The 23,559-nt window shown below is 42.3% G+C and overlaps 1 protein-coding gene and 1 long non-coding RNA gene across 3 annotated transcripts in view; one reads left to right on the top strand and one right to left on the bottom strand.

Moving 5' to 3' along the window:
* The window catches only part of LOC309535048, a 100,650-nt gene extending 88,363 nt beyond the window's left edge, over positions 1–12,287 (bottom strand). Inside the window, exon 1 of the long non-coding RNA XR_014220991.1 lies at positions 12,133–12,287. This is a non-coding gene — a long non-coding RNA (uncharacterized lncRNA). The remainder of the gene's footprint in view (positions 1–12,132) is intronic.
* LDLRAD3 (low density lipoprotein receptor class A domain containing 3) overlaps positions 11,600–23,559 on the top strand; it is a 120,390-nt gene continuing 108,430 nt past the window's right edge. For both annotated transcript variants that reach the window (XR_014220602.1, XM_082226534.1), the window contains exon 1: positions 11,600–11,808. Coding sequence is in view for 1 of the 2 variants with exons in the window: in XM_082226534.1 (XP_082082660.1) it covers positions 11,775–11,808 (34 nt within the window). In the remaining variant the exon portion in view is untranslated. The remainder of the gene's footprint in view (positions 11,809–23,559) is intronic.

The raw sequence follows: 23,559 nt of genomic DNA, 5'->3' as shown, positions 1-23,559 counted from the left end.
AACTGGGCCTGGAGCACTGTGCCTCTTAATCTCAACCCTCAACCCAGCAGTTTTTCCGAAGAAAATCACCTAAAGGACATAACATAAAGGCCTCGCAACTGTACTTGTATCATAGTTACCTTTGCAAACATCTATTTGGTCCAAACTAGACATGACATTAATTAGCTTCAAGTGAAAGCTTTCCTCAAAATGCATATACAGTCGTACCTTGGAAGTCAAATGGAATCCGTTCCGGAAGTCCGTTCAACTTCCAAAACGTTCAAAAACCAAATCACGGCTTCTGATTGGCTGCAGGAAGCTCCTGCAGCCATTTGGAAGCTGCGGAAGCCCCGCCAGACGTTCGGCTTCCAAAAATAGTTTGCAAACTGGAACAGTCACTTCCGGATTTGCGGCGATCGGGAGCCAAAACATTCGAGAACTAAGCTGTTCGAAAACCGAGGTATGACTGTAGTAGTTTGGGAGTGGATATTTCTTCTTCAGGAATGTGATAGGGAGAGGAAAAAGTCAATCTTTCTGCTTCTCATGGCATAGACTTTCCTGCAGGTACTTTTACATAACAAAAAAGTGCATGTTAATTGCATTCACATCATTAACCCATGTCTAGCTTGGCCTCTTTGTCACAATAGATTACATATAGGTACAGATGTAAAATTTTCTAGTACACTTTTGAAATGCAATGTACAAAATGGCACTTAATGGCATGTAAATGGTGGGAATTAATACTTCCTTAGCCCACATAATTTCCACTGGCTCGCCTTCATGCGGAATATTGGAAGACTAATGAAGACCTTTGTCTAGGTCACTGCACTGCACAATTGCCATTTGGGGCTAAATCTTTCCAGAGTCTTTGGAACAGCTCCTAGCTGGAAGCAGAGTTAAAAGATCAAAACATTAGAAAGCCATAATGAAGATGAATTTTAACCGGTAAATGGATATGTGCTCATATGGTAAGAGGCATGGCTGGTATGATAAATGCTAATGAAGAAGTCCATTTTATAAATGTTTCTAGAAGCCACATTTATCATCTCGGTGTGATATAATTAAAAGAAAAGGATTGTTTGTGATTTTGAATCTATCAAAATCCTGCAACTAAGCATGGTGACTAATTCAAAGACTTACCAAAGCGGCAGCCAGTCATTTATAAAATGCTGCAGTATATTATTGTAAGGTTTTGTCCATAATTAACACGACCTCAAATTTTTATACTCATCAATCTGATGCAAGAGGTATGACAACCAAACACATTCCCACTCTCATTTTTTCAGCCTGTGTACAAAACAACAACAACAAAAAACAAATACCCAGGTTGAACAAAAACCCTATATTGTTATATATTACATACAAACATTCTTACGTTCTTTGTGGCCTGTTTATGGGGCAGGGAACCCCAAGCTGCATAATAATTTGACTGGAGAATTAGTGCCTATTTAAGGTCTCTATAATTGTTAAAACAAAGACCAGGGAAACAGTTGTGCTGGTCCTTCCAATCAGATGAACTGGGTGAGGAGGGGCAGAGATGGAGAGGGAAATAATAGTAGGGTATAGGAGCTAGTGACGCGGGTGGCGCTGTGGGTAAAACCTCAGCGCCTATGGCTTGCCGATCGCATGGTCAGCGGTTCGAATCCCCGCGGTGGGGTGAGCTCCCGTCTTTCGGTCCCAGCTCCTGCCCACCTAGCAGTTCAAAAGCACCCCTAAGTGCAAGTAGATAAATAGGTACCGCTTTATAGCGGGAAGGTAAACGGCGTTTCCGTGTGCTGCGCTGGTGCTGGCTCGCCAGAGCAGCTTCGTCACGCTGGCCACGTGACCCGGAAGTGTCTCCGGACAGCGCTGGCCCTCGGCCTCTTAAGTGAGATGGGCGCACAACCCTAGAGTCGGACACGACTGGCCCGTACGGGCAGGGGTACCTTTACCTTTACCTATAGGAGCTAGCACCTGAGGCAACACCAATAGAAATGCCTAGGTGGGTAGGTTAATTTTTTAAAAGCTGAATACTGATCTGCTTGGAGGCAAGTAGGTGGTCCTTGTTCTGTTTGTTTGTTTCTTTGCTTGTGTGTGTGTATGTTTGAACTTGTCTGTATGGGTGTGTTTGTACCAGCAGCTGGAGAAAAAGAGGGCAGAGGCTGGGGGGAAAACTGTGAGTGGAAGGGTGCCCTTTCCCCTCCTTTGGACCTCCTGGGAAACTCACAAAATGTGCTGTTGTTTCCCGGATATTCTGGATAGAATTCATGTTCAGAGACTTAAGACGTACGGTAGTGACTTGCCTAAGGCTATATCGTTTATGTTAGGAGACCTCCCCATTTAACCACACAATCATTCTATATTTAGTTAGGTTCAGTTGGTGGTTTAGTTTGTTCATTAGTTAAATGTGTGAAGAGGGAAATCCTGAGATAATTCATCAAGGTTGCCATGGATTTGCTGAGCTAATCTTTCATTTTGGCATCTCTTGCTCCCCTCCCCCTGCATCTGTCAATTCCATCTGGCACCAAAAATGAGCACATACCCAGGTGAGTCCTTGATGCTACTTGTTTTGTGTTGGTTGTTAGTCAAGCAGTTATGCAAATTGATAGCTTAGGTCAGAGGTTTTCAGCCTTTTGAGTCTACTGCTCCCTTGACCAACTACCGTATTTTTCGCTCTATAACACGCACCTGACCATAACACGCACATAGTTTTTAGAGGAAGAAAACAAGAAAAAAATTTCTGAATGAAACAGTGGATGTATCATTTTTGTGCTTCATGCTGTGGCCACAGACATGTGATTTGACGGTGAGTTTGGGGTAGCCCAATGCAAAAATCCTGAGAATCCATGTGGATCTGTGCTTTGTAACCACGTTTTTGCACCATTGTGGCCCCAGGCAACAGTGGGTGCGTGATTTTTTTGGTGCGGGCTGTAGCCGTAGACATGCTATGTGATCTGATGGTGAATTTGGGGTGACTCTGAGGCAGAATGCAGGAAAGCAGCAGCCTCCTCTACAGCTTTCCCTCCTCCGTGATGCGGGATCTGATTTTTGCCTCTGCACTCGGACCAGTCTGCTCCAGGGACCACACATTCGCTCAATAACACGCACAGACATTTCCCCTTACTTTTTAGGAGAAAAAATGTGAGTGTTATAGAAAGAAAAATACGGTACATTCCTTTTGTAGCACCCCTGTGGGGCTCAGGAGCCCAGTTATGTAACCCCATGCCTGTAGAGCTGGCAGCCTCTCACTCTTTTTCAAATACCCTCCCTTGTTCCCTTAGCCTTCTCTCCTCTCCCCTCTCCTTGGGAGTCCTCTGGGCAGGCAGCTGCTGCCCCTGGTCTCTGAGTTGCATCCCTCTGCCCCCAAACGAGGTGCCTCCTCACACTGCCCCACAGGGGCCTAGGACTTGTCTGTTCATTCCTAACAGCAAGGGCTGGCACTGGCTGGCTGGGCTCGCTCGCCTTCTTGCTTGCTTACTCCCAGGCCACTTCAGCTCCTGGCAACCAGCACCCCCTGGCCAGCCCCAGAGGCAGCATTTGCCTGTGGAGCTTGTAGCCAGAGCTGTTGCAACAAACAGCTGTGTAAGCCTTTGGGAAGCAGAGATGCAAGGGGGCACCAGAGGAGGGAGGGAAGGAAAGAGGGACAGAGGACAGTGTTGGCTGCGGCATCCCTAACCATCATTCAAGACACCTCAGGGTGCCACGACACAGTGGTTGAAAACCACTGGCTTAGGTTACACAGTTGTGATTTCTAAATCTATGAGCTTGAAAACAATGCATACATTAGGGAGTGAAGATCCCTAAAATTCCTGGGTATCGGGATTTCTGCATAATTTCTGAAATTAGAAAATGTGGGGTTTGATCAATGGATTTAGCAAGGCCTTAAAAAAAAAAAGTCAAGCCAGTTTCCTTAGTTGCTTCGCTTAGAGAGGTGCTATCAAATGCAGTGGTACCTCGGGTTACAGATGCTTCAGGTTACAGACACTTCAGGTTACATACGCTTCAGGTTACAAACGTTGCAGGTTACAGACTCCGCTAACCCAGAAATAGTACCTCGGGTTAAGAATTTTGCTTCAGGATGACAACAGAAATCGTGTGGTGACGGCGCAGCGGCAGCAGCAGGAGGCCCCATTAGCTAAAGTGGTACCTCAAGTTAAGAACAGTTTCAGGTTAAGAACAAACCTCCAGAACGAATTAAGTTCTTAACCGGAGGTACCACTGTAAAGTGATAACAGAATCATTACCCTGAAAAAAGGTGAGACATTCAGGGTCAGACAAGAAGTGGATGGAATTCCTCCCCCAGCTGTGTGTTAGTTACCAAAAGACAATTGCAGATTTGGGAGGGGGAGGTTGCCAGGGTAACAGGAAGTACAGTCATACCTCGAGTTAAATATGCTTCAGGTTGAGCATTTTCAGGTTATGCTCCGCGGCGACCCGGAAGTAACGGAACACATTACTTCCAGGTTTCACTGCTTGCACATGTGCAGACGCTCAAAATGACGTCACATGCATGCACAGTAGCGGTGAATCGGGTTACGCTCTACTCAGGATGCGAACGGGGCTCCAGAATGGATCCCGTTCGCATCCAGAGGTACCACTGTATATAATGTTACCACAGGGGAAAAGGTGGCCTTTTGAAAAACAGGTTTGGAGAAAGGTGAAGACCATGCAAACTGGTTCTGTATTCCCTCCATGAAAAGCTCATGTTGTAAATATGTGTAAAATAAAGCATATTTCTTAAAGACAATAGTCTCCGCTGTGCCTCATTCCAAAGGAACACAAATCCTGGTTAAGCGCCAAGACCCCTGGAATTTTGCTACCACTTGGCAGAGACTGTGGTGGCCGGTAACACTATTAATAACGCAATCAATGAAGGTGGCAGATCAGCAAAGCTCTTTCCACCGGAGTGCTGGAACAACATGATGCCAGCTTAATACGGTCAAAGGTTGCTGATTGGTATGGAATAATCCATCATTTAGTGAAGACATACTCTGGTTCTCATTCAGCATCAATTACAAGACCAGGCTGTTCGATTCACACATAATGCAAACCTAATACCACATACTTGGAAATATAGGAAGCCCTTTGCATTAGACACGCTTGCAAGCAAGCTCTTGAAGCTGAACAGCTGGCTGGATTGTGTTGGATTGCATTATATAACACTGTATCTTACTGATGTGTGGTTTTTTAAAAATCATTTAAAAATCATTTCTAATGAATGGTGGGATATAAATCTTAGACTTTATTTGCACAATCCACCTGTAAGTTCTTTTAAGCAAGACTCCACCCTACTGAGGCTTTTGCCTTAATATTGTATTTCAGCAAACCTTGGGGTTCCCCCAACCCTGATTAATACTTCCCAGTTGTGCACAGATGGTGCTGTTTGACTTCATAAGGACCCACACTTGCTATTAGTAATGGTTTGCTATTAGTAATATCACATAGGACAATAATGGTCTAATAAGGCTGCAGTAGGGATGACTGAGACTGTGTATATGAGATGCTTTTAACAATAAAAACTGCTGCATGAATGCTAAGCATGACTGCCTCTCATATTCTTTGAATGCATGCTGTGTGGGTGTGTGGATGTGAACAGTCCCATTGTTCTGGCTCCACGTAGTCGAACATGCTCCATAGATATGTATTCTTCTGAGCTACTAAGAAGCAGCAACTGTGTTTATTTTAATCTGGTCATTTATATTATCTGGTCATTCTTTTGTTCAAAATATGTCTGTTAAATTTGTCTTTGTACCGTTAAATTCATAGAATCATAGAATCTTAGAGTAGGAAGGTACTCCAGGGGTCATCTAGTCCAACCCCTGGAATGCAGGAATCTCAGCTAGAGCATCCATGACAGATGGCCATCCAACCTCTGGTTAAAAACCTCCAAGGAAGGAGAGTTCACCACCTCTCGTGGGAGTCTGTTCCACTGCTGAACAGCTCTTACTGTCAGAAAGTTTTTTCCGAATGTTTAGTTGGAATCTCGTTTCTTGTAACTTGAAGCCATTGTCTCATGTCCTTCCCTCCAGAGCAGGAGAAAACAAGCATGTTCCCTCTTCCACATGACAGCCCTTAAGATCAGGGGTCAGCAACCTTTTTTAGCCATGGGCCAGTTCACCGTCCCTCAGACCATGTGGTGGGCTGGACTATACAGTGGTACCTTGGGTTACAGACGCTTCAGGTTACAGACTCTGCTAACCCAAAAATAGTACCTTGGGTTAAGAACTCTGCTTCAGGATGAGAACAGAAATCATGTGGCGGCGGCAGGAGGCCCCATTAGCTAAAGTGGTACCTCAGGTTAAGAACAGTTTCAGGTTAAGAACAGACCTCCAGAATTAATTAAGTTCTTAACCCAAGGTACCACTGTATTTTGAAGGGGGGGGGGGATGAATGAATTCCTATGCCCTACAAATAACCCAGAGATGCATTTTAAATAAAAGCACACATTCCAGTCATGTAAAAACATGCCGATTCCCAGACTGTCCGCGGGCCGGATTGAGAAGGCAATTGGACCGCACCCGGGCCTTAGGTTGCCTATCCCTGCTTAAGATATTTGAATATGGCTATCCTATTTCCTCTGAGTTTCCTTTTTTCTAGGCTAAGCATACCCTACTCATTCAAGCGCTCCTCGTAAGGTTTAGTTTCTAGGCCCTTGATCATCATGGTTGCCCTCTGCACATGTTCCAGCTTGTCAACATCCTTCATTGTGCTCACATTAATGCACGGGGCTGGGGCACATTGGAGTCTGTGTGATTACATGAGTGCATTTATGTATTTGAAATCCCAATATTTTATCTTAATTCTTTTTTTAAAAAATCAAGTTTAACCCAGGAATAAGTGTCCACAAACATTTAAGCTAGGATTCTCATGCGAGAAAACTCAGAAAGAGGATGTCACTAGTCCATTACAGCAGTGGGTATCTGCAAACACTTAAGCTTGAGTTCTACAAGGGGACTTAGCCTCAGAAAAGCCTCTCTGGTGAATCAGGGGACCCTCCTAAAGGGCATGAGATGAGCTCGAGTGGGCTGCTGGAGAAATTAGGAGTTGCTTCAAACAAAATGGAGTCAGCCACATTCTGTGCATGAAGCAGAATTTGGTCAATTCCCTCCCCTTCTCCCCTGAATCCCATCCCTGACTCATCAGAAGGGCTTTTTATGAGGAAAGAGGCTGGAAGAAGGAGGGAATGGTAAAGTGTCCTTGTGTGACCTTCCTTCCCCCCCACAGTTGTTAGAATCAATTATTGATGTCTTTGAGCCTTAGAGATGCTCATTTCAACTCTTGTACATCATAGCATGTTTGACAAAGAGGAAAATGGCATATGGTTACCATGTTTTGAAATGGTATGCATTGTCTTTAAAATCTATCAGAAAATTGAATGGAAGGGGCCCTTTCGGGTATCTTGTACTACAGCCCTACCTCTCTCAAAAACGCACTCTCAGCCCATGGCAGATAAACTTCAAACCTGGCAAGAGATGCCCCTTTTTGGTGCAAAAGTGCTAGCACTTGCACAACACAGCTATTGTGTTTTAATCACATCTAATAGTATTAAATGTAGCTTCATAATAAGCAACAGAGACGCTTATAAATTCAGGGTTAGTATTACTTCACCGGATGATGGGAAAGGAGCTTTGTTTAGAAACGGGAGGTTCAAGGGGAAATGTATTTCATTATAGTAAAGGGAACCCAATGGGAATATGAAATACACAGGCATACAATTTAAAAACAATCCCGTAGCTAGGTTTTATTTTTCTTTTACTAAAGCTTACACAGCATTCTGTATTTATGTTCCGTCTAAGCTTTAAAAATTAAGATAAGAATTAAGAGTAATTCCAAAAGTGTTGTTTTTGCTCTCTCCCAATAACAGGCTTATCAAGATGTTCAAACTACAGTGTTATTCTGCCTGAAGAGAAGATTTGAAACAAACTTATTGTCCCACAGAGCTCATAGTCCTAGTGGCTAGAATATCTTCTTTATTTTTGGCACTAATTCCTGCAGCGAATAGCCATTTTCAGCTCCAGAAATTAACTGCAAGCACTTGGAATTTAATGACTGATGGGCAAAGCTTCACTCAATCTATAACAACAACAAAAAAATGCTAGGTATTAAAATAATAATGAAAAACATTCATCCCTCCAAATTATATGAAATCCTCATCAATAAATCTCTAGAACCCAGGCTTCTCAGTTGGCTATATTAAAAATGAATTACACGAACTCAGCTTGTACCCAGCAGTATTTTTCTGCAGATTAGTTGGTGACAGTTTTAAAAACCAGTTGGCAGCTTTAGGCTATTACATAAAGAATTGAGTTCTTGGCTGAAATAAAGTTACTCAGTAGTTTCATGCTCCTGTTAAATGTATTCTGAGGTCTTTTCTGGGAATAAAGCTGTGTACATATGGCAGCTTTGCAAAGGCTTGAGGGCGGTATGATAGAGCCACTGCGGGTCATGGTTAAAAGCCTCAAGGTGGGACAGAAAAACAGATACCTGTTAAACCTATTTAACTGTGACAGAAAAATAAACATCTGTAACGCAATCATAGTTATGCCTTTATTTTTTTATTTCTTCATGTGTATGTTTTTTTTCTTTATCTGTGTGCAAATAAAGTTTCTCAAATACATTATCTTTACATACCCTAAAAGACTATCAATTCACTCCTATATTCAGAAGTCCAAATTAGTGTCTTCAATCCATATGTATGGGAAGCAGCCTATTTTAAATATTATTTATTATTTATTTAGTTAAAACACTTTTATTCCATTTTATAAAGCTGAAGGCAGCCTACCTAAAGTTATCAGATTATCTCCTATCCATCCCCAGACCTGCTTAGCTTCAGCAAGGTTGTTGAACTTTATCACATGTCTTTAGGCTATACCATGTTAAAATATATTTGGTTTGTGCGTTATAGAGAGCAGTGGAAAATTACATAAGTGAGTGAGTGAGTTTGGTTCACCAGATATTAACAATTTCATTTGCAGTTCTGCAGAAAGACAAGAGAAATGTTTTGACTATAAATATTAGTAAAGTACAGTGGTACCTCTGGTTACAAACTTAGTTCGGTCTGGAGGTCTGTTCTCAACCTGAAACAGTTCTTAACCTGAGGTACCACTTTAGCTAATGGGGCCTCCCGCTGCCGCGCAATTTCTGTTCTCATCCTGAGGTAAAGTTCTTAACCTGAGGTACTACTTCCGGGTTAGCGGAGTTTGTAACCCGAAGTGTTTGTAACCTGAGGTACCACTGTACAGGTTTGATGTAAGACTGGTTTGAGACTGCTATCAAACAGGTTTGATGTGAGACTGCTGATTAGAATGTTACAAATGCAGTATTTGAACAAATTCTAATTGCCTCTTAATAATAAATGCTAGCTGGCATTTTGAATTTCTTGTATTCCAAAACTATCTGTATTTCCCCTGAATTACAAAAAAATAAAATAAAAATGAAAATTTTATGAAAGAAGCGTTGACATTGCTGGGCACACATACCAGTCTTTCGGAGCCAAAGCCCTAGTCAGTGAGCCTTAAATCTTTAATTATTACTGATTAAAGAAAAAATATATACGTGAAACCTAATGAAACTTGGGATGTATCAGGATTTGGTTCACAAACATTTGGTCCATGTGCCCACACATAAGCTGTGAAAATGCACTGCACATATTTCCTTAACCATGAACCTTGGGGAATCTGACTACTTTAGACAGACTGTAAATTCACCAAGAGAATTCTGATTGATTAGTTATGATGAAAAACTCCATTACTGGCAGTCAACAAGAGATTCCAGGAAGATAAATGTGAGATCAACAGATGAAGAATGAGAGCAGATATGCTTTTTGACACAGAAGAAAACAAGAGAGATGGCTGCACTGTGAAAAGGAACAGGAGTCTACAGTAGGTTTCATAGGCTCCCATCTCATTCCTGCTTTCAAATGTGCAAAGATACAAAAGCTGGAAAACAAGCATATGATGTGTTTACTCAGAAGTAAGTATGCTGGGGCCTACTAAATATGTGTGCATTATGGGATGGAAACCTCAGTAGCTTGGCTGACTGTTCACATAATTGCAAACCGGATTATGTACTGCTCCAGGGCTTCCTTAAATTGTAATAACAACAAACCACAGAAAGTAGCAATTGACCAACCTACATTGGTGTACAGGAGTTCTATGGAGTTACAGTCACTCATGAATGGAAACTTGAAGTAACAAAATAAATAAGAAAAGAGTTCAGCACTGTGCTTGTATGCTCCTTCTCTCCCTGACTCCTTCTCAATAATTCAGCACTTTTTCCTGTCCTGACAAAATCAGGTCACCAGGTATCCTTATTAATGAATAATGCATATTTACACAACTAGCCCTGTGTTGGATATCCTGAACAGTCAGGAAACAACAAAAGCAATTCAGTCACAAGAAGCCATGCTTTCCATCCTCTCCTGCAAGCATGTTTGTGTGCGGAAGGTATTGCAGGATCATTCTTTTGGCCCACTGTGCGAGAAGCCAGTCAACACCACAATAAATATAGACTAAGCTTCAGGAATACCTTCCTGATGGTGCAAGCTGCTTGACAGTGGAACTGACTTCCTCAGTTAGAGGTTTGTAAGCAGAGGTTGGATGGCCACGTATCAAGAGCAAAGTAGGTTTGAATCACCTGCTGATGAAGAAAACCAGGGGTTGCCCATTCCCCTTCCTCAGGATTTTGAGACACAATTCTCTTTTATTGTGCCGTTCATTTTCAATGCTCTCAGGTTGTTGTTTTTTTTGGCACACTACCCTCTTTTGCACTGGCCCTTTTGGAATTTTGGGAAAGTGGGGGGTGTCCCAGTCCCAAAATAGTTGCAGCAGGAGTGTGTGGCTTAACACAACATGGCTGCCACCTTTAAAAGAGCAGAAAAGGAGATGGAGCCATATTGGTGAGAAAAAGGGTACTTATATCAGCCACCACTGCACTCACTCACAGGAAGCTCTTTGCTTCTTTTCTCTGCTCGCCACAAAATAGAGGGTGAATGTCCATTCCTGGCACCTAATAATATGTGTGCATGTTTAAGGATGCAATGTAGTCCAATGCAAATGGAAAGTGCCTATTGTGCACTCTGGATTTTTCAGGGGATATTTTGCAGGTTGCATAGGAAGTACAGTACTGCATAGGAGACGCCCAAACAAAATGACCTTTGAGATCCCTTTGGTGGCTAGGTAGGTGAACCAGAAGGCAACAGCATTTTGCCTTCCCTAGAGTTCATTTAGTCTTAGGGTTAGCCGCACTTACTCTTAAGTTCCACTGACTTGAGTGGCAAGCTAAGCCTGAACACATTTACCTCCAAGCAAGCTAAGCCTCCACACGTTTTGCTCAGAGGGCAAGCCCCTGAGTCCGGCGGGCGTTACTCCAAAGTAAGCCTGTCCACGGAGACGCGAGGAGGGGAAGCGGAGCGAGCTCGGGGCCCCTTCTCAAACTGGAGCCCTGCTCGGAGCCGGGCAGACGGCGCTCGGGAAACAGGGGCGCCGCGGGGCAGGGCAGGGCGCGGCGGCGGCCGCCTGGGCTCAGGGACGCCGCGAGGGCGGTGCAATGGCACCAAGTAGCCTCGCCACCCTGCGCTCCAGAGGCTGCGCGCGAACGGGAGAGCGAGAGAGCGAGCGCGTAGACGGCAGGCAGGCTGTCTGGTTGGGCGTGAGGGTCCGGCTGCTGGGGAAGGAGGGAGCCTCCCCCTGGCCCTCCTCCCGCTTCCCCCTCCCCGCCCGCACAGCCGCCTGGGCCTGGGCCGGGCTTGGGCCGAGAGGCGGAGGCGCTCGGCAGAGCCTTAAAACTTTCCGGAGCGGCCGTGGCGCTTGGGGGCAATGTGGCTGCTGTGGCTGCTCCTGGGCTCGGCGGGTGAGTCGGCGCCGGGCGCGCACCCACAGGAAGCGGGGCATGGGGGGCGGGAAAGAGCTGGCTGGAGCGCGAGCTGGGGGAAGGGGAGGCGAGCGCGCCGTGGGGACGGACCTGCAGGAACCCCGGAGGGCAGCGGCGCCTCACGCCCCCCCCCCTCGCGTTACTATGTCCCCCTCAGGCTGAGGGTGGCGGAGGAGGCGCGGGCTTTGCGAGGGTCCAGGACCCCTCGGTGTGGACTTGGAAAGGGGGGAGAGCCGCCTCACACAAAGCACAACATGCACAGCAACTTGGGAGTGCGTTTGCGTCTACTCTTTCCAGGGTTACCTGGATTTTCTCGGACAACGCTGCTTGGTTGCGATAGCCCCAGATAGGGATAAGTACTACGATACCAGCTTTTTGGTTTTGTTTGGGGTGCGTGAGTGGTAGAGTTGCTTATTCCTCTCTTCCTCCCCCCAAACTCTTCATCTCAGCTGGAGAGGCAAGCTAGTGACTGGCAGCTCCAGCTCTCCGCTCTGCTCCTTTTAAGTACTGTAGTTTGTTGATAATTTCTGTAGTGTCTTACAAAGTGCCTTACCATGCCTGTCTCTTCTCAGTTCAGTTTGTATATTATTATTATTATTATTAAAAAACCTACCAGTCCTGTGTTAGAGAAGGGAGAGCTTCTTGAAGGAATATACAACAACATCATAAAATATTACACACACACACCCCCACCCAGAGCATTCATAGTACAGTGGTACCTCTACTTACGGACCCGATCCGTTCCGGGGTGCCATCCACACCCAGAAAAGTCCGTAAGTAGAGCACTGCTTCTGCACGTGCGCGAGACGCAATAGAGTGCTCCTGCGCATGCGCAAAGCACACAGAATCCGCAACCTGACGCAACTAGAGGTATGACTGTGTTCAGAAAGTTCCTTCCCCTGCCTCATTCATTTGCTTAGAACGGCCACATAAGGGTTTAAATGTGACTTTAGTGACTTCTGGTGTTGGGGTTCTTCACATCTAGCTGTGGTGCAAAGTGTCCTGGAGGTCCTGGGGTAAACCTTCATTGTATTTCATAAAAATACTCATGGAACCACAGGGCCCTTCTGTCCCAAAGGAGCATCAGATTTTGGTTGGTGTTTGTGTTGACATTCTCGTTCTCCTTCTTGGAGTTTTGGCTGCAACCTTCCTTTCTGTAGAGATACGCTACTGTGTCCTGAAAGGCCCAGCCAGTATCATCAGTCTGACTTTTGATGACTTTTGTTTGGGGTACTTCCATCTAGATCCTCTTTCCTTCTAAGTGAGTTTGGCAGGAATTAGAAAGGTGATACTCAGCAGCATATCTCTAGGAAAAGAAGTATAGTTGAGGAGAGAGGAACCAGACATCTCTGTGATACCACATGTTTGGAAGGGTCCAGAAGTCTTCTGCTCCAGCCCCCTGCTGCAAGGCAGGAACTCTTCCTATCCTCTAATTCACCCAAGAAATCCACACCAAAGAGTTATAAGAATAAAAAACTGCTTCCAGGTAACTTGGAAGAGGCACTTTTCGCAGTGCTAAACATAGGCCCTTGATGCCTGAAAATATGAACTATGTATTAAGTCTTTAAAACCTGGATCAATGCAGCTTTGCATCTCCACTTCTAGCAGCAGATACAGATGTTGTATGAAGACATAATTTAGAACACTTGATGCAGAGGAATTACTCTGGTGCTGTTTTTTCTTTATAACACTTGAAATTGTGGAGCCCAACTCAAAACAAAATGAACTTTCTGACAGCATAAATACTTTAAAAGAAACAATTCAAAATGTCTTTCAGGTTGAATTGAACACAGGTTCAAATGCCATTTCTGTTTACTAGATCTAGTGAAAATGCTAGCAAAATGTCTGTGTTCTAAGGATCTTCTTTATCACCCCCCCCCCCCAATTAAAGCATTTCACACAACTCTGCAACTACACATAAAATGTGCCCACAGTGGGAACTGGGAGAATTCTATCAAAACTAAGCAAAGTTGGTGGTGCTAGATATAAAACTCTCCTCTCTCTCTCTCTCTCTCTCTCTCTTTTTTTGCCCTGACTGCACAGCACATCATTCCATCTTGGATTTTCCATTCTCATCTAAGCTGAGTGATTTATCTGCTGTCTGTTTGTATTTAATAATAACCATGTGTAAATAGTGATACTTTGTTGCTGTAGATGTTGGCAGAAGATGCTGTGGGTGTACAAAGGATTTTGCTGTAGCAGCTTTGCGATTTTAAAAAGTGTTTGCAAAGCTCATATACAGTTCTTTATGAGCTTCCTCATATAATATTAGGAGTGCTTTATCTCCAGATGCATTGATGTCACATTAAGTTGCATTCTTTGCTTTCAGTGTCATACAATAGTTTTACCATTGCAAGTAGCATCACCACCTGTTGCTGTACAAGCAAAAATGACACACATTTATTCACCCAGATTCTTTTAAAACAAACCATTTAAATATTTCATATTTTAAAATTGTTGTTCTTTGACTCGTGTAAGTACAGTGTTCTGCTGGATAAGTTCAGCAAACAGAAAAGTAGCACTGGGAGGACTGTGCCATTTGCTACACCATGTTTGTAAGAGTACTGTACTGAGACTTTCACAGCTGTCTTGTATTTTCCCAGGGGCATCACCTGGGCTTTATTCACTGGAAGCATTTGTACACATCAATAGAATTTGGCTTTGGTCAGCCTTGTGGTCTTCTAATCTCCAAGTTGTCTCTCTCTTACAGCCTTGTGTTAACTTGAGCCTTGGGGTCAGTTTATATATTATGGCTGCCACTGTTGTCATATTGGAAATACATTTCTGTGCAGCAGCTTGCTATGCTGTTGGGTGATTTTTAAAATGTCATTTGAGAGCTCTCTCCCCCCCCCCGCAAAAAGTGTGGTGCTTGCGGGGGGGAATAATACATTCTGTGTGGAGAGTTGTTGTGCACACAACTCTCATGACATGGTCATGCCAATGGAAGTTATACAGTGGGTGGCCACAATGTGCAAAATGGCCTTTTAAAGAGTCAGGTCCTGCATAACTCTCCAGGGACCCTTTAACCCAGGGTTGCCTTACTTTTACACACTTGTTTATTGCGGCCTTGTACGGAAGTCCACAGAACTTGCTAGTCTGCTGGCAGAGGAGTATTGGAGAGCTCTGACCCCTTGTGCAGCAGACCACTGCCTTTTTGTCCTGGGAGCAAAGAAGGAGTGGAGTGTTTTGCTCACCTGCATGTAGTTCCTTGCATTCACTTGGTATGCAATTCATCAGTTGCTAGGAATTGCAAGTGGAGATCGAGTGCTGTTGCACTTATGTTCTGCTTGCAGACTTCCCATAGGCTTCTGGTTGGCTGCTGTAGGAACGGGATTCTAGACTAGATGGACCCTTTGGTCTGACCAGTTAAGCTGTTCTTATATACAGTGGTAACTCGGGTTACACACGCTTCAGGTTACATATGTTTCAGGTTACAGACCTTGTTAACCCAGAAATAGGGCTTCAGGTTAAAAACTTTGCTTCAGGATGAGAACAGAAATCGTGCTCCGGTGGTGCGGCAGCAGCAGGAGGCCCCATTAGCTAAAGTGGTGCTTCAGGTTAAGAATAGTTTCAGGTTAAGTATGGACCTCTGGAACGAATTAAGTACTTAACCCGAGGTACCACTGTACCAAGTTAGTGCCTCAACAGAAGACTTGTAATGCTGAAGATATTCTGGAGAAGGCTAGTGTATTTCTGGTTTGCTATTGTTAAGAATAGAAATCCTGCAACATTATGACGAATGATATCCCTCCCATTTCAGGAACAAGTGTTTATTGAAATGGTGGTTGTTATTTAACAACCTGTTATTAACAGATGTATGTGGACACTAGAAAATGTTACTTATTATCTTTGAGATACAGAGCTGAGATAGCAAGATTTTCAAAGCTTAGTTGCACACCTCTAGATTGTTAGGGTTTTGCATCCTTTCAGTATATAATCTAAACATCACACAGGAAAGCTCTGACAGGTAAGAGAACTGAGCTCTCCAATGTTGGTAAAATTATTTTTCCAAAAGATTAGCAGGAATATATAATTGGCTAGATAATGATAATGATTTGCTTTGATGTTCATTAATGTAATGGATTAATACTTAATTGACCCTCACTGGAAAACAAAAACATTATTGGGTAATAAATCAGAATGTCAGGATAAAAAATAATAATGAAATGTACAACTACAAGTTGCCATATTGCTAATGAAGGACAGAACACTTTTTACAATAGTGGGCACTTGTTTGTTGAAATCTGAATACAGGCTGAGGGTTCTTTTTGTATATTTGATATAGGTATGAATTTATTGTGTGTGTGATGCCTGTAGGCATTGTGACAAAGTGTCTGTGTAAAATATTTTTAAAAACCTAAAACCTTGCTTTGTGTAGCTGTGTCTGTTCCTACATAGCTCCTTGATGGTTAAGTGGTGGAAAAGAGAGAGAAGGACCACCACCACTCCTTGATCAAATTTAGTTTTCCCTAATAACTGTCAGCAGCAGAAGTTTCTTTGAGGGGAAAAAACACCACATAGTTGGGATCTTTAGAAACTTATATCAGACATTTGGTCCCATGGTTCTCTTTAACTCTTAAAAATGAAGCAAACAACCATGAAAAGTATGCTGTTATAAACATTTGGATTTCACACACTACAGATAGCTTTCTTTGGCTGCATTGAGATGAATACCCACTGTGATCACAAGTTCCTTCCTCTTCAATTCCCTCTGATAAACAGGACTTTATTCATTGCTTTCTTTCTTTTTGCCATTATGTCTGAACTATGGTTTGAACAACCAGGATTGCTAACTGTGGTTATTAGGTTCTGCAAAACAAAATCCCAAATACTAGTTTCCAAGTTCCAGATCTTATTCACTGCAGTATTCTGAAATGTATAAAGTAATCAGGATTGTAATTGCAGAACGCAAAGATGAATGAGAGAAATTAACATTGGGGGTGGGGGGTGGGGACAAGGCTTTCCAGTTTCCCTGCATACATATCAGTACAATCACTGTAAGAGAATTAAATATACAAATTTACCTTGGAGTTAAAATCTATTTAATATGGGTAACTTCCAAAACTAATTCTTGAATTATTATGATACATTTAGTTTAACTTGAAATGTAATATCAGCTTCTGCTTCATTTTTCTAGCTCTACTTTATTACTAAAGGGTAATTTTGTTTTCAATACTAGTCTTTGTTTAACAAATGAAAACATCTTTCTTTTTATACATTATGTAGTACAGTAGGAGGTTTTTGACCCAAACTGATTACAGACAAGCAAGGAAACACCCAATTAATTCCCCCGCTCCCCAAATCTCCTTCAAGAAGAAGCCTGTGCTTGGTGAATGGGAATCATACCATTGAATGTTGAGAAGTATACGTTCATTTGTGAAGGCCATTTATTTGTGTTTGATCATTGCATAAGATAGTTGCATATAGTTCTCAAATGGAAGATACATAAACAGAAGAATAAAATATGATGTTTGAACTCATTTGTGTCATGTAATAAAATACTGAGTACTTTGTTTGTATAGCATAATAAATTCAAGAGATCAGCTAAAACAAGGGAATAAACACCTAATTCAAAATAGCTTCCAATTTGTCATCTACAGGTGAAACTCGAAAAATTAGAATATTGTGGAAAAGTTCATTTATTTCAGTAATTCAACTTAAAAGGTGAAACTAATATATGAGATAGACTCATGACATGCAAAGCGAGATATGTCAAGTCTTTATTTGTTATAATTGTGATGATTATGGCATACAGCTGATGAAAACCCCAAATTAATAATATGGCACTGCTGAGGTGTTACGCAAGATCAGGATGCTTCAATAGCAGCCTTCAGCTCTTGTGCATTGAGGCAGTAATTGATGCAAAAGGGGCCCAAACCAAGTACTGAGTAAATATTCATGCTTCTACTTCTCTGAGGTCCAATATTGCTCTATTTGCAGGCCTTGTTTTGCTGTTTTCATTTAATATTCGAATTTTCTGAGATAGTTAATTTGGGGTTTGGGGTAATCAGGCAAATCTTAGGACTATGGAAACATATTTAGGCCACAGCTTAGTAGTTTAAGTGTCTTTCCTAATGAAGAAACCAGGCATATATTATGATTAATAATATGTCATCAACATAGCCTATCCTTAGTAGGTTTATACCTTCCTGGTAGTAGAACTATTGTTGCTGAGTTTGTCAAAATACAGCCAGACTTAATTCAAAAACACATGCAAACAAATCACCAGTGTTGCAAAGCATTGCCTATTCAAGGGCTCTTCAAAAGACAAGTGGAGATTTGCCTGGAGAAAAAATTCAATGTTATTGCACTGTTAAAAGTTTGCAGGCATTCCACCTGGCTTCCTGCTGTTTCCCACATAGGAACGCTTATGTTGAAATTATGCTTTTTTTCTTGTTTCCCTTTACTAATGAAGCAAAACTAGCCAATGTTTGTGCTGCTCTCTACATTCAGGGCAACAAGAGTTGTATCCTGCTCAGAAACAACACAGGATTCTAAACTTGTTTGCTGCTAGACTAGATTATAACTTCACTGCGTTATGGAACAGAGTTGTATCAACAATCTGTGATGGAAGGGGAAGTAATGTGATATTGCTGCTGTTGCTTATGAATGAGCTAGTGAAAAATGAGTAGCACCTCTACTTCGTTTTCATAATGTAAGAACACGGGAGTAGTAGATGAATAAACGTGCTGCTAAGCAAGTTGGCAGTGACTGTTTCTTTGAATAACATGACAATGTAGGTGTTCACTATGTCAAATGTAAACCAGTATTTTTTTGGAAACGTGCTTTGATTTATATGCACAGATGGGAAAGATTAGTACTTTCCATTGTAGGTACTGCATTGTACACCTAAACAGCCACTGGTGAAGTTTCCCTATACATCAACATTTGTAATAGGTATAAAAGATTTGGGAAGGTTGGACTTTTTCAAGTTACTAATATGTACTGGGCACCAAATGGATCCTTACGTAGGGCAGGCAGCTGCATGTGTTGGACTCAAATAGCCAGTAGTCACGTTTTCCTGATTCTCATGGGAATTGCTGGTTACCTACATAGACTGGTTAAGAAGTTTTGATGCATAAGACAAAAACTTTAAATGGTGGTTAGAAATATAATTACAGGCATCCCCATATGCCCCCACCCCCTTATGCACATTCTACTTGCACATGGCCGCTTTTACACAGGCCCCCATGAAATAAATAAATAAATCACTTTACCTTATTTCAATTTGGCTTGCAGGTGCCTTGAATGTAACCCCTGTGTAAGTCAGGAGGCGTCTGTATAATATATTAAATAACTTTCAGCTTGTTGCCGTTATGATAGCATAGAATTTGATCCCAAATTTGGTCTACCTGCCTACCAGTAGAAACTGCTCTGACCTAACCTCTTAGGTGCCTGTTGCAGGAGAAGTTAGGTGCAGGAGAAGTTCAGTGACAAAGCTGTGTAAAGCAAGCTTTCTAATTCTGCCTATGCAAACATTTTAGTTCCGAGACTCTTCCCAGGCCAGCCTGCAGCTCTCAGACAGTGACTGAAGTGTAGCTGCTTACAAACACAGGGCTTCCATGCACTTTTATGTGCATGTAGGACAGATAGTCACATATTTTGTAGGGTTATTATGTATTTTGTAGTACTTAAGCATAGCAAAATCTGTGCCTAGGTAAAATGTAGAATGGCATTTTAACAGTTGCAGGAAAGGCTTTGCTTCATGCCAAGTGAAATGAATTTTGCAGGCCCCTGGTTTGTCATCGTTCAGGTCTCCTATTTCAGTGGTATTCTCTTTTCAATGAGTGAGTGGTTTGTTAATAGGCACTTAGAGCAGTGTGTTAAAAGTTAGATTTGACAGCAATTTCAGTTCAGGGAGAGAGACCGTCAGCTTCTGTGTATCAAAAGTTTAGAGTTACTTAAAAAAGAAGAAAATTAAAAAGAGGATGTTTGCCTTGGCAAAAGGGTATGATGAAATATATTTCTACCGAAATATATTTTAATGTATTGAAACAGGAGACATGATTTTAAAATAGTTCACCAGTGCTGTACCTCCAGACCGCCTACTGACCTTTAACTTAAATAGACCATGGGAAACTTTACAGGCTAGCATCATTTGTCATTAATAGCAGTTGGATGTGCTATCTCTTTTACTGCTGAGAAAAGTCTTGTGCTTTTCTCCTTCCTCCAGCTAACAAGCCCTTGACTGTGAAGTACTGTTTTTAATTGACTCTGAAGGGAACATGCTATATTGAGGGAGATTTTGAGGCATATGTTTCTGGTCAGTGAACACCCAGCAAAGTAACGTGGTGGAGTTCTTCTGAGATTGTGTCACTTCATGTAACTACTGCGCATGACAATTTTTCCAGTGCAATTTTCCCATAAGAAAATTCTTGTTTATTTGTCAATTGGAAAGAAACATTTGATACAGACAACTCTTTGATAACTCTAGCATTCAAAAAGCACAAACCTCTTCCTCCATTATTCTTGTGGTCTGAAAAGGTTCTGTCCCAGAAGAAATCTTCACAATGAGATTTGGTTCGAATGTATAGATTCTTAGTCTTTTTAAATCTGGAAATTTGGGCTTAGGGAGTGCATTACCTATTCATCAGTTTTGCATGATTTGCAAATGCTGAAGTCTTCAGGCAATTGCAAGCAACAGGAATTGTAGGTGAAATCCAAAATTGTATGAATGCTTCCCCCCAGCCCTCAAAAGCAGATTCTGTGGGCACACAGAGGCTGTAGTGAGGAAGAGTAGAAGGGGAAGTCCTATTCTGTGGGTGGAAGTTTGTTCTGCGAGGAGGTGGACACAATTGGATATTGCCCTTTGTAAGTACTTATGAAAAGCATTTCTTTGGCTACTAAACCTAGTGTTGGCTTCCATATATGCTGTCATTTCTGGAGGTTTTGCTGAAATCAGTGGTAGTCAGGAAAATGTGTTTAGCATTTCAAATGTTCTTCCCTTGGCACAGGGGGAAATGGTGATAATGGGCCTTTTAAAAAAGAGCTTTTGCTACCATAGACTTAAAGCTGGCACATCTAGTCATTCCTTCTTGTTAATTTGCTTCTTTATGTATACACTTTATTTGAGCTTTTTTTATTAGCGAAAGGTATCTATACAAATTATGGTGAAACACATAATCTAATCAGAATGAGTTTCTAGAAGATTCCTAATAGGACTTTTGAATACTTGCCAAGAGAGTTTTTAGGCTTTCTAGTAAATTTCTTAAATGGACCCGCTGGCCTGTTGGTTGTTTGAGAGCCCTCAGGTTAATATTGGGGCACTTGCTTTCCAATTTCTGAAAATCATCAGTGTAGAGATGTCTGGTTCAGTGGATATTATTATGTAATTAGCAGAGTCAAACTATATGTGAAAACTGAAGCAGCAGCTTTGATCACTCTGACAGCATGGTGAGTGCAAACTGAGGTTGAGCGGAGGTGTTGCTTGCCCATATAATTTATTAATTGTTTCCTTGGCTGCCGTCCTTCGTGTATTCTCTGGAGGAATGTTGCTTTTAGTCAGCACACTGATTTGTATAACTTCTAAACCAACTTAATTTTATTGTGTGTAGCACTTAAGCTGCATCTCCTAGTTGCTTTATGAGGCAGGGAAAATTAGGGATTTATTTATTTCAGGATTTGTATGGTGCTTTTCAGGGCAAAGTCTCCCAACAGTGTTGAGCAGTATACATAACACATGTACAGTGGTGCCCCACAAGACGAATGCCTCGCAAGACGAAAAACTCGCTAGACGAAAGGGTTTTGCGGTTTTTGAGCTGCTTCACAAGACGAATTTCCCTATGGGCTTGCTTTGCAAGACGAAAACGTCTTGCAAGTTTGTTTCCTTTTTCTTAACACCGTTAATACAGTTGCGACTTGACTTCGAGGAGCAACTCATAGAATGCGGTGTGGTAGCCTTTTTGAGGTTTTTGGTGATTTTTGAAGCTTTTCCAAAACTTTTCCGACACCGTGCTTCGCAAGACGAAAAATTCGCTAGGCGAAAAAACTCGCGGAATGAATTAATTCCGTCTTGCGAGGCACCACTGTATACATGACCTTACCTATTTAAACATGATATTCCATGCTATGGAGCTTATCAAGGCTGACTGCATGATTTAGGGGCCCTGGGGCACATGTAATACGTAATAGCAACAGTTGAGTTGGCATCCAGTGCCATCTAAAACCACCAGTACCTCTAACCATCAATACCTGAAGTCAAGCCTGCCAATTCTTTACCATTTGAGTGAACAACGGCTCTGGTTCTTACTTGACTTACTTTATACTGGCTATTTGGAAGTTTTCGCTTCTGCCCAGATCATTTTGAGTCAGGATCCTTTCCAGGGCCGGGATACGTAGCAGCAGCAACAGGAGTGTAGGGTTGATACACATTAAAGGTAAAGGTAAAGGGACCCCTGACAGTTATGTCTAGTCGTGAACGACTCTGGGGTTGCAGCGCTCATCTCACTTTATAGGCCGAGGGAGTTGGGGTTTGTCCGCTTCGCAGACAGTTTTTCCAGGTCATGTGCCAGCATGACTAAGCTGCTTCTGGCGAAACCAGAGCAGTGCATGGAAACACTGTTTACCTTCCCGCCGGAGCAGTACCTATTAATCTACTTGCACTTTTTAGGGTGCTTTTGAACTGCTAGGTTGGCAGGAGCTGGGACTGAGCAACGAGAGCTCACCTTGTCCACCACCGACCTTTTGATTGGTAAGCCCAAGGCTCAGTGGTTTAGACCACAGCGCCACCTGTGTCCCTTGATACACATTGAGATCATGTTACTGTTATTTAATTAACACTATTACCCACCCTTCGCCAAGGTGGTCCCAGGGCAGTAACAGCAATTTAAAACTCAGAGTTTAAAACAGCTAAAACAAATTACAGTCACAGGAATAGGGTTGGTCATGAACCCACCCGCTCCTCTGCTGTAAATGTATCAGTTTTAAAGAATAAAATATAGGAGCATAAATGAATATAGAATACAGTAGGGGTGGGAGTGACACATGTTTTATGGATTCTTTTGTTGATTTCATTCTCATATGTTTTATACTGCCTTGATATGTTTTTATGAAAGAGTGAATTTTAAATGCATAAATAAAAAAAAATACTTCCCACCCACATTGCATTTTGTATTAGCATAGCCAGAATGTGGTAATTTTTGTCTACCACAATTTTCTTATGACTGCAGAAAGAGCCCTTTAATGCCAGATTTGCACAGTTACATATGTCATAACTGCAACTTGATTTGTGAAATTGGTATAATGGAAACAGTCTTGTCCTGCAGGCACAATGCCTGATAAATTTTGTCTCTGCTGCCAAGTGAAGTGTAAGGCTTATCATTGGATTACTTCCACATTTAATAGGCCATATGACTTAGAATTATAGAGTTGTCGAGTTGGAAGTGACCACGTGGCTCATCTAGTACAATCCCCTGCAATGTAGGAATATTTTGCCCAGGGTGGGGCTCAAACCAAGTGAGCAAGACTAATAATAATAATAAAAGTATTGTTATCGCCACTCTGGGCAGCTTCCAGCAAAATACCAAAACATAATAAAACCGCAAACATTAAAAACTTCCCAATACAGGGCTGCCTTCAGATGTCTTCTAAAAGTTGTGTAGTTATTTATCTCCTTGACATCTGATGAGAGGGCGTTCCACAGGGAGGGTGCCGCTGCCAAGAATGCCCTCTGTCTGGTTCCCTGTAACTTCACTTCTTGCAGTGAGGGAGCTGTCAGAAGACCCTTGGAGG

This window comes from Podarcis vaucheri, assembly GCF_965113315.1.
Source record: "Podarcis vaucheri genome assembly, chromosome: 1".
In the NCBI taxonomy this organism is placed as follows: Eukaryota; Metazoa; Chordata; class Lepidosauria; order Squamata; family Lacertidae; genus Podarcis; species Podarcis vaucheri.
This window is presented reverse-complemented; position numbering and strand designations above follow the sequence as displayed.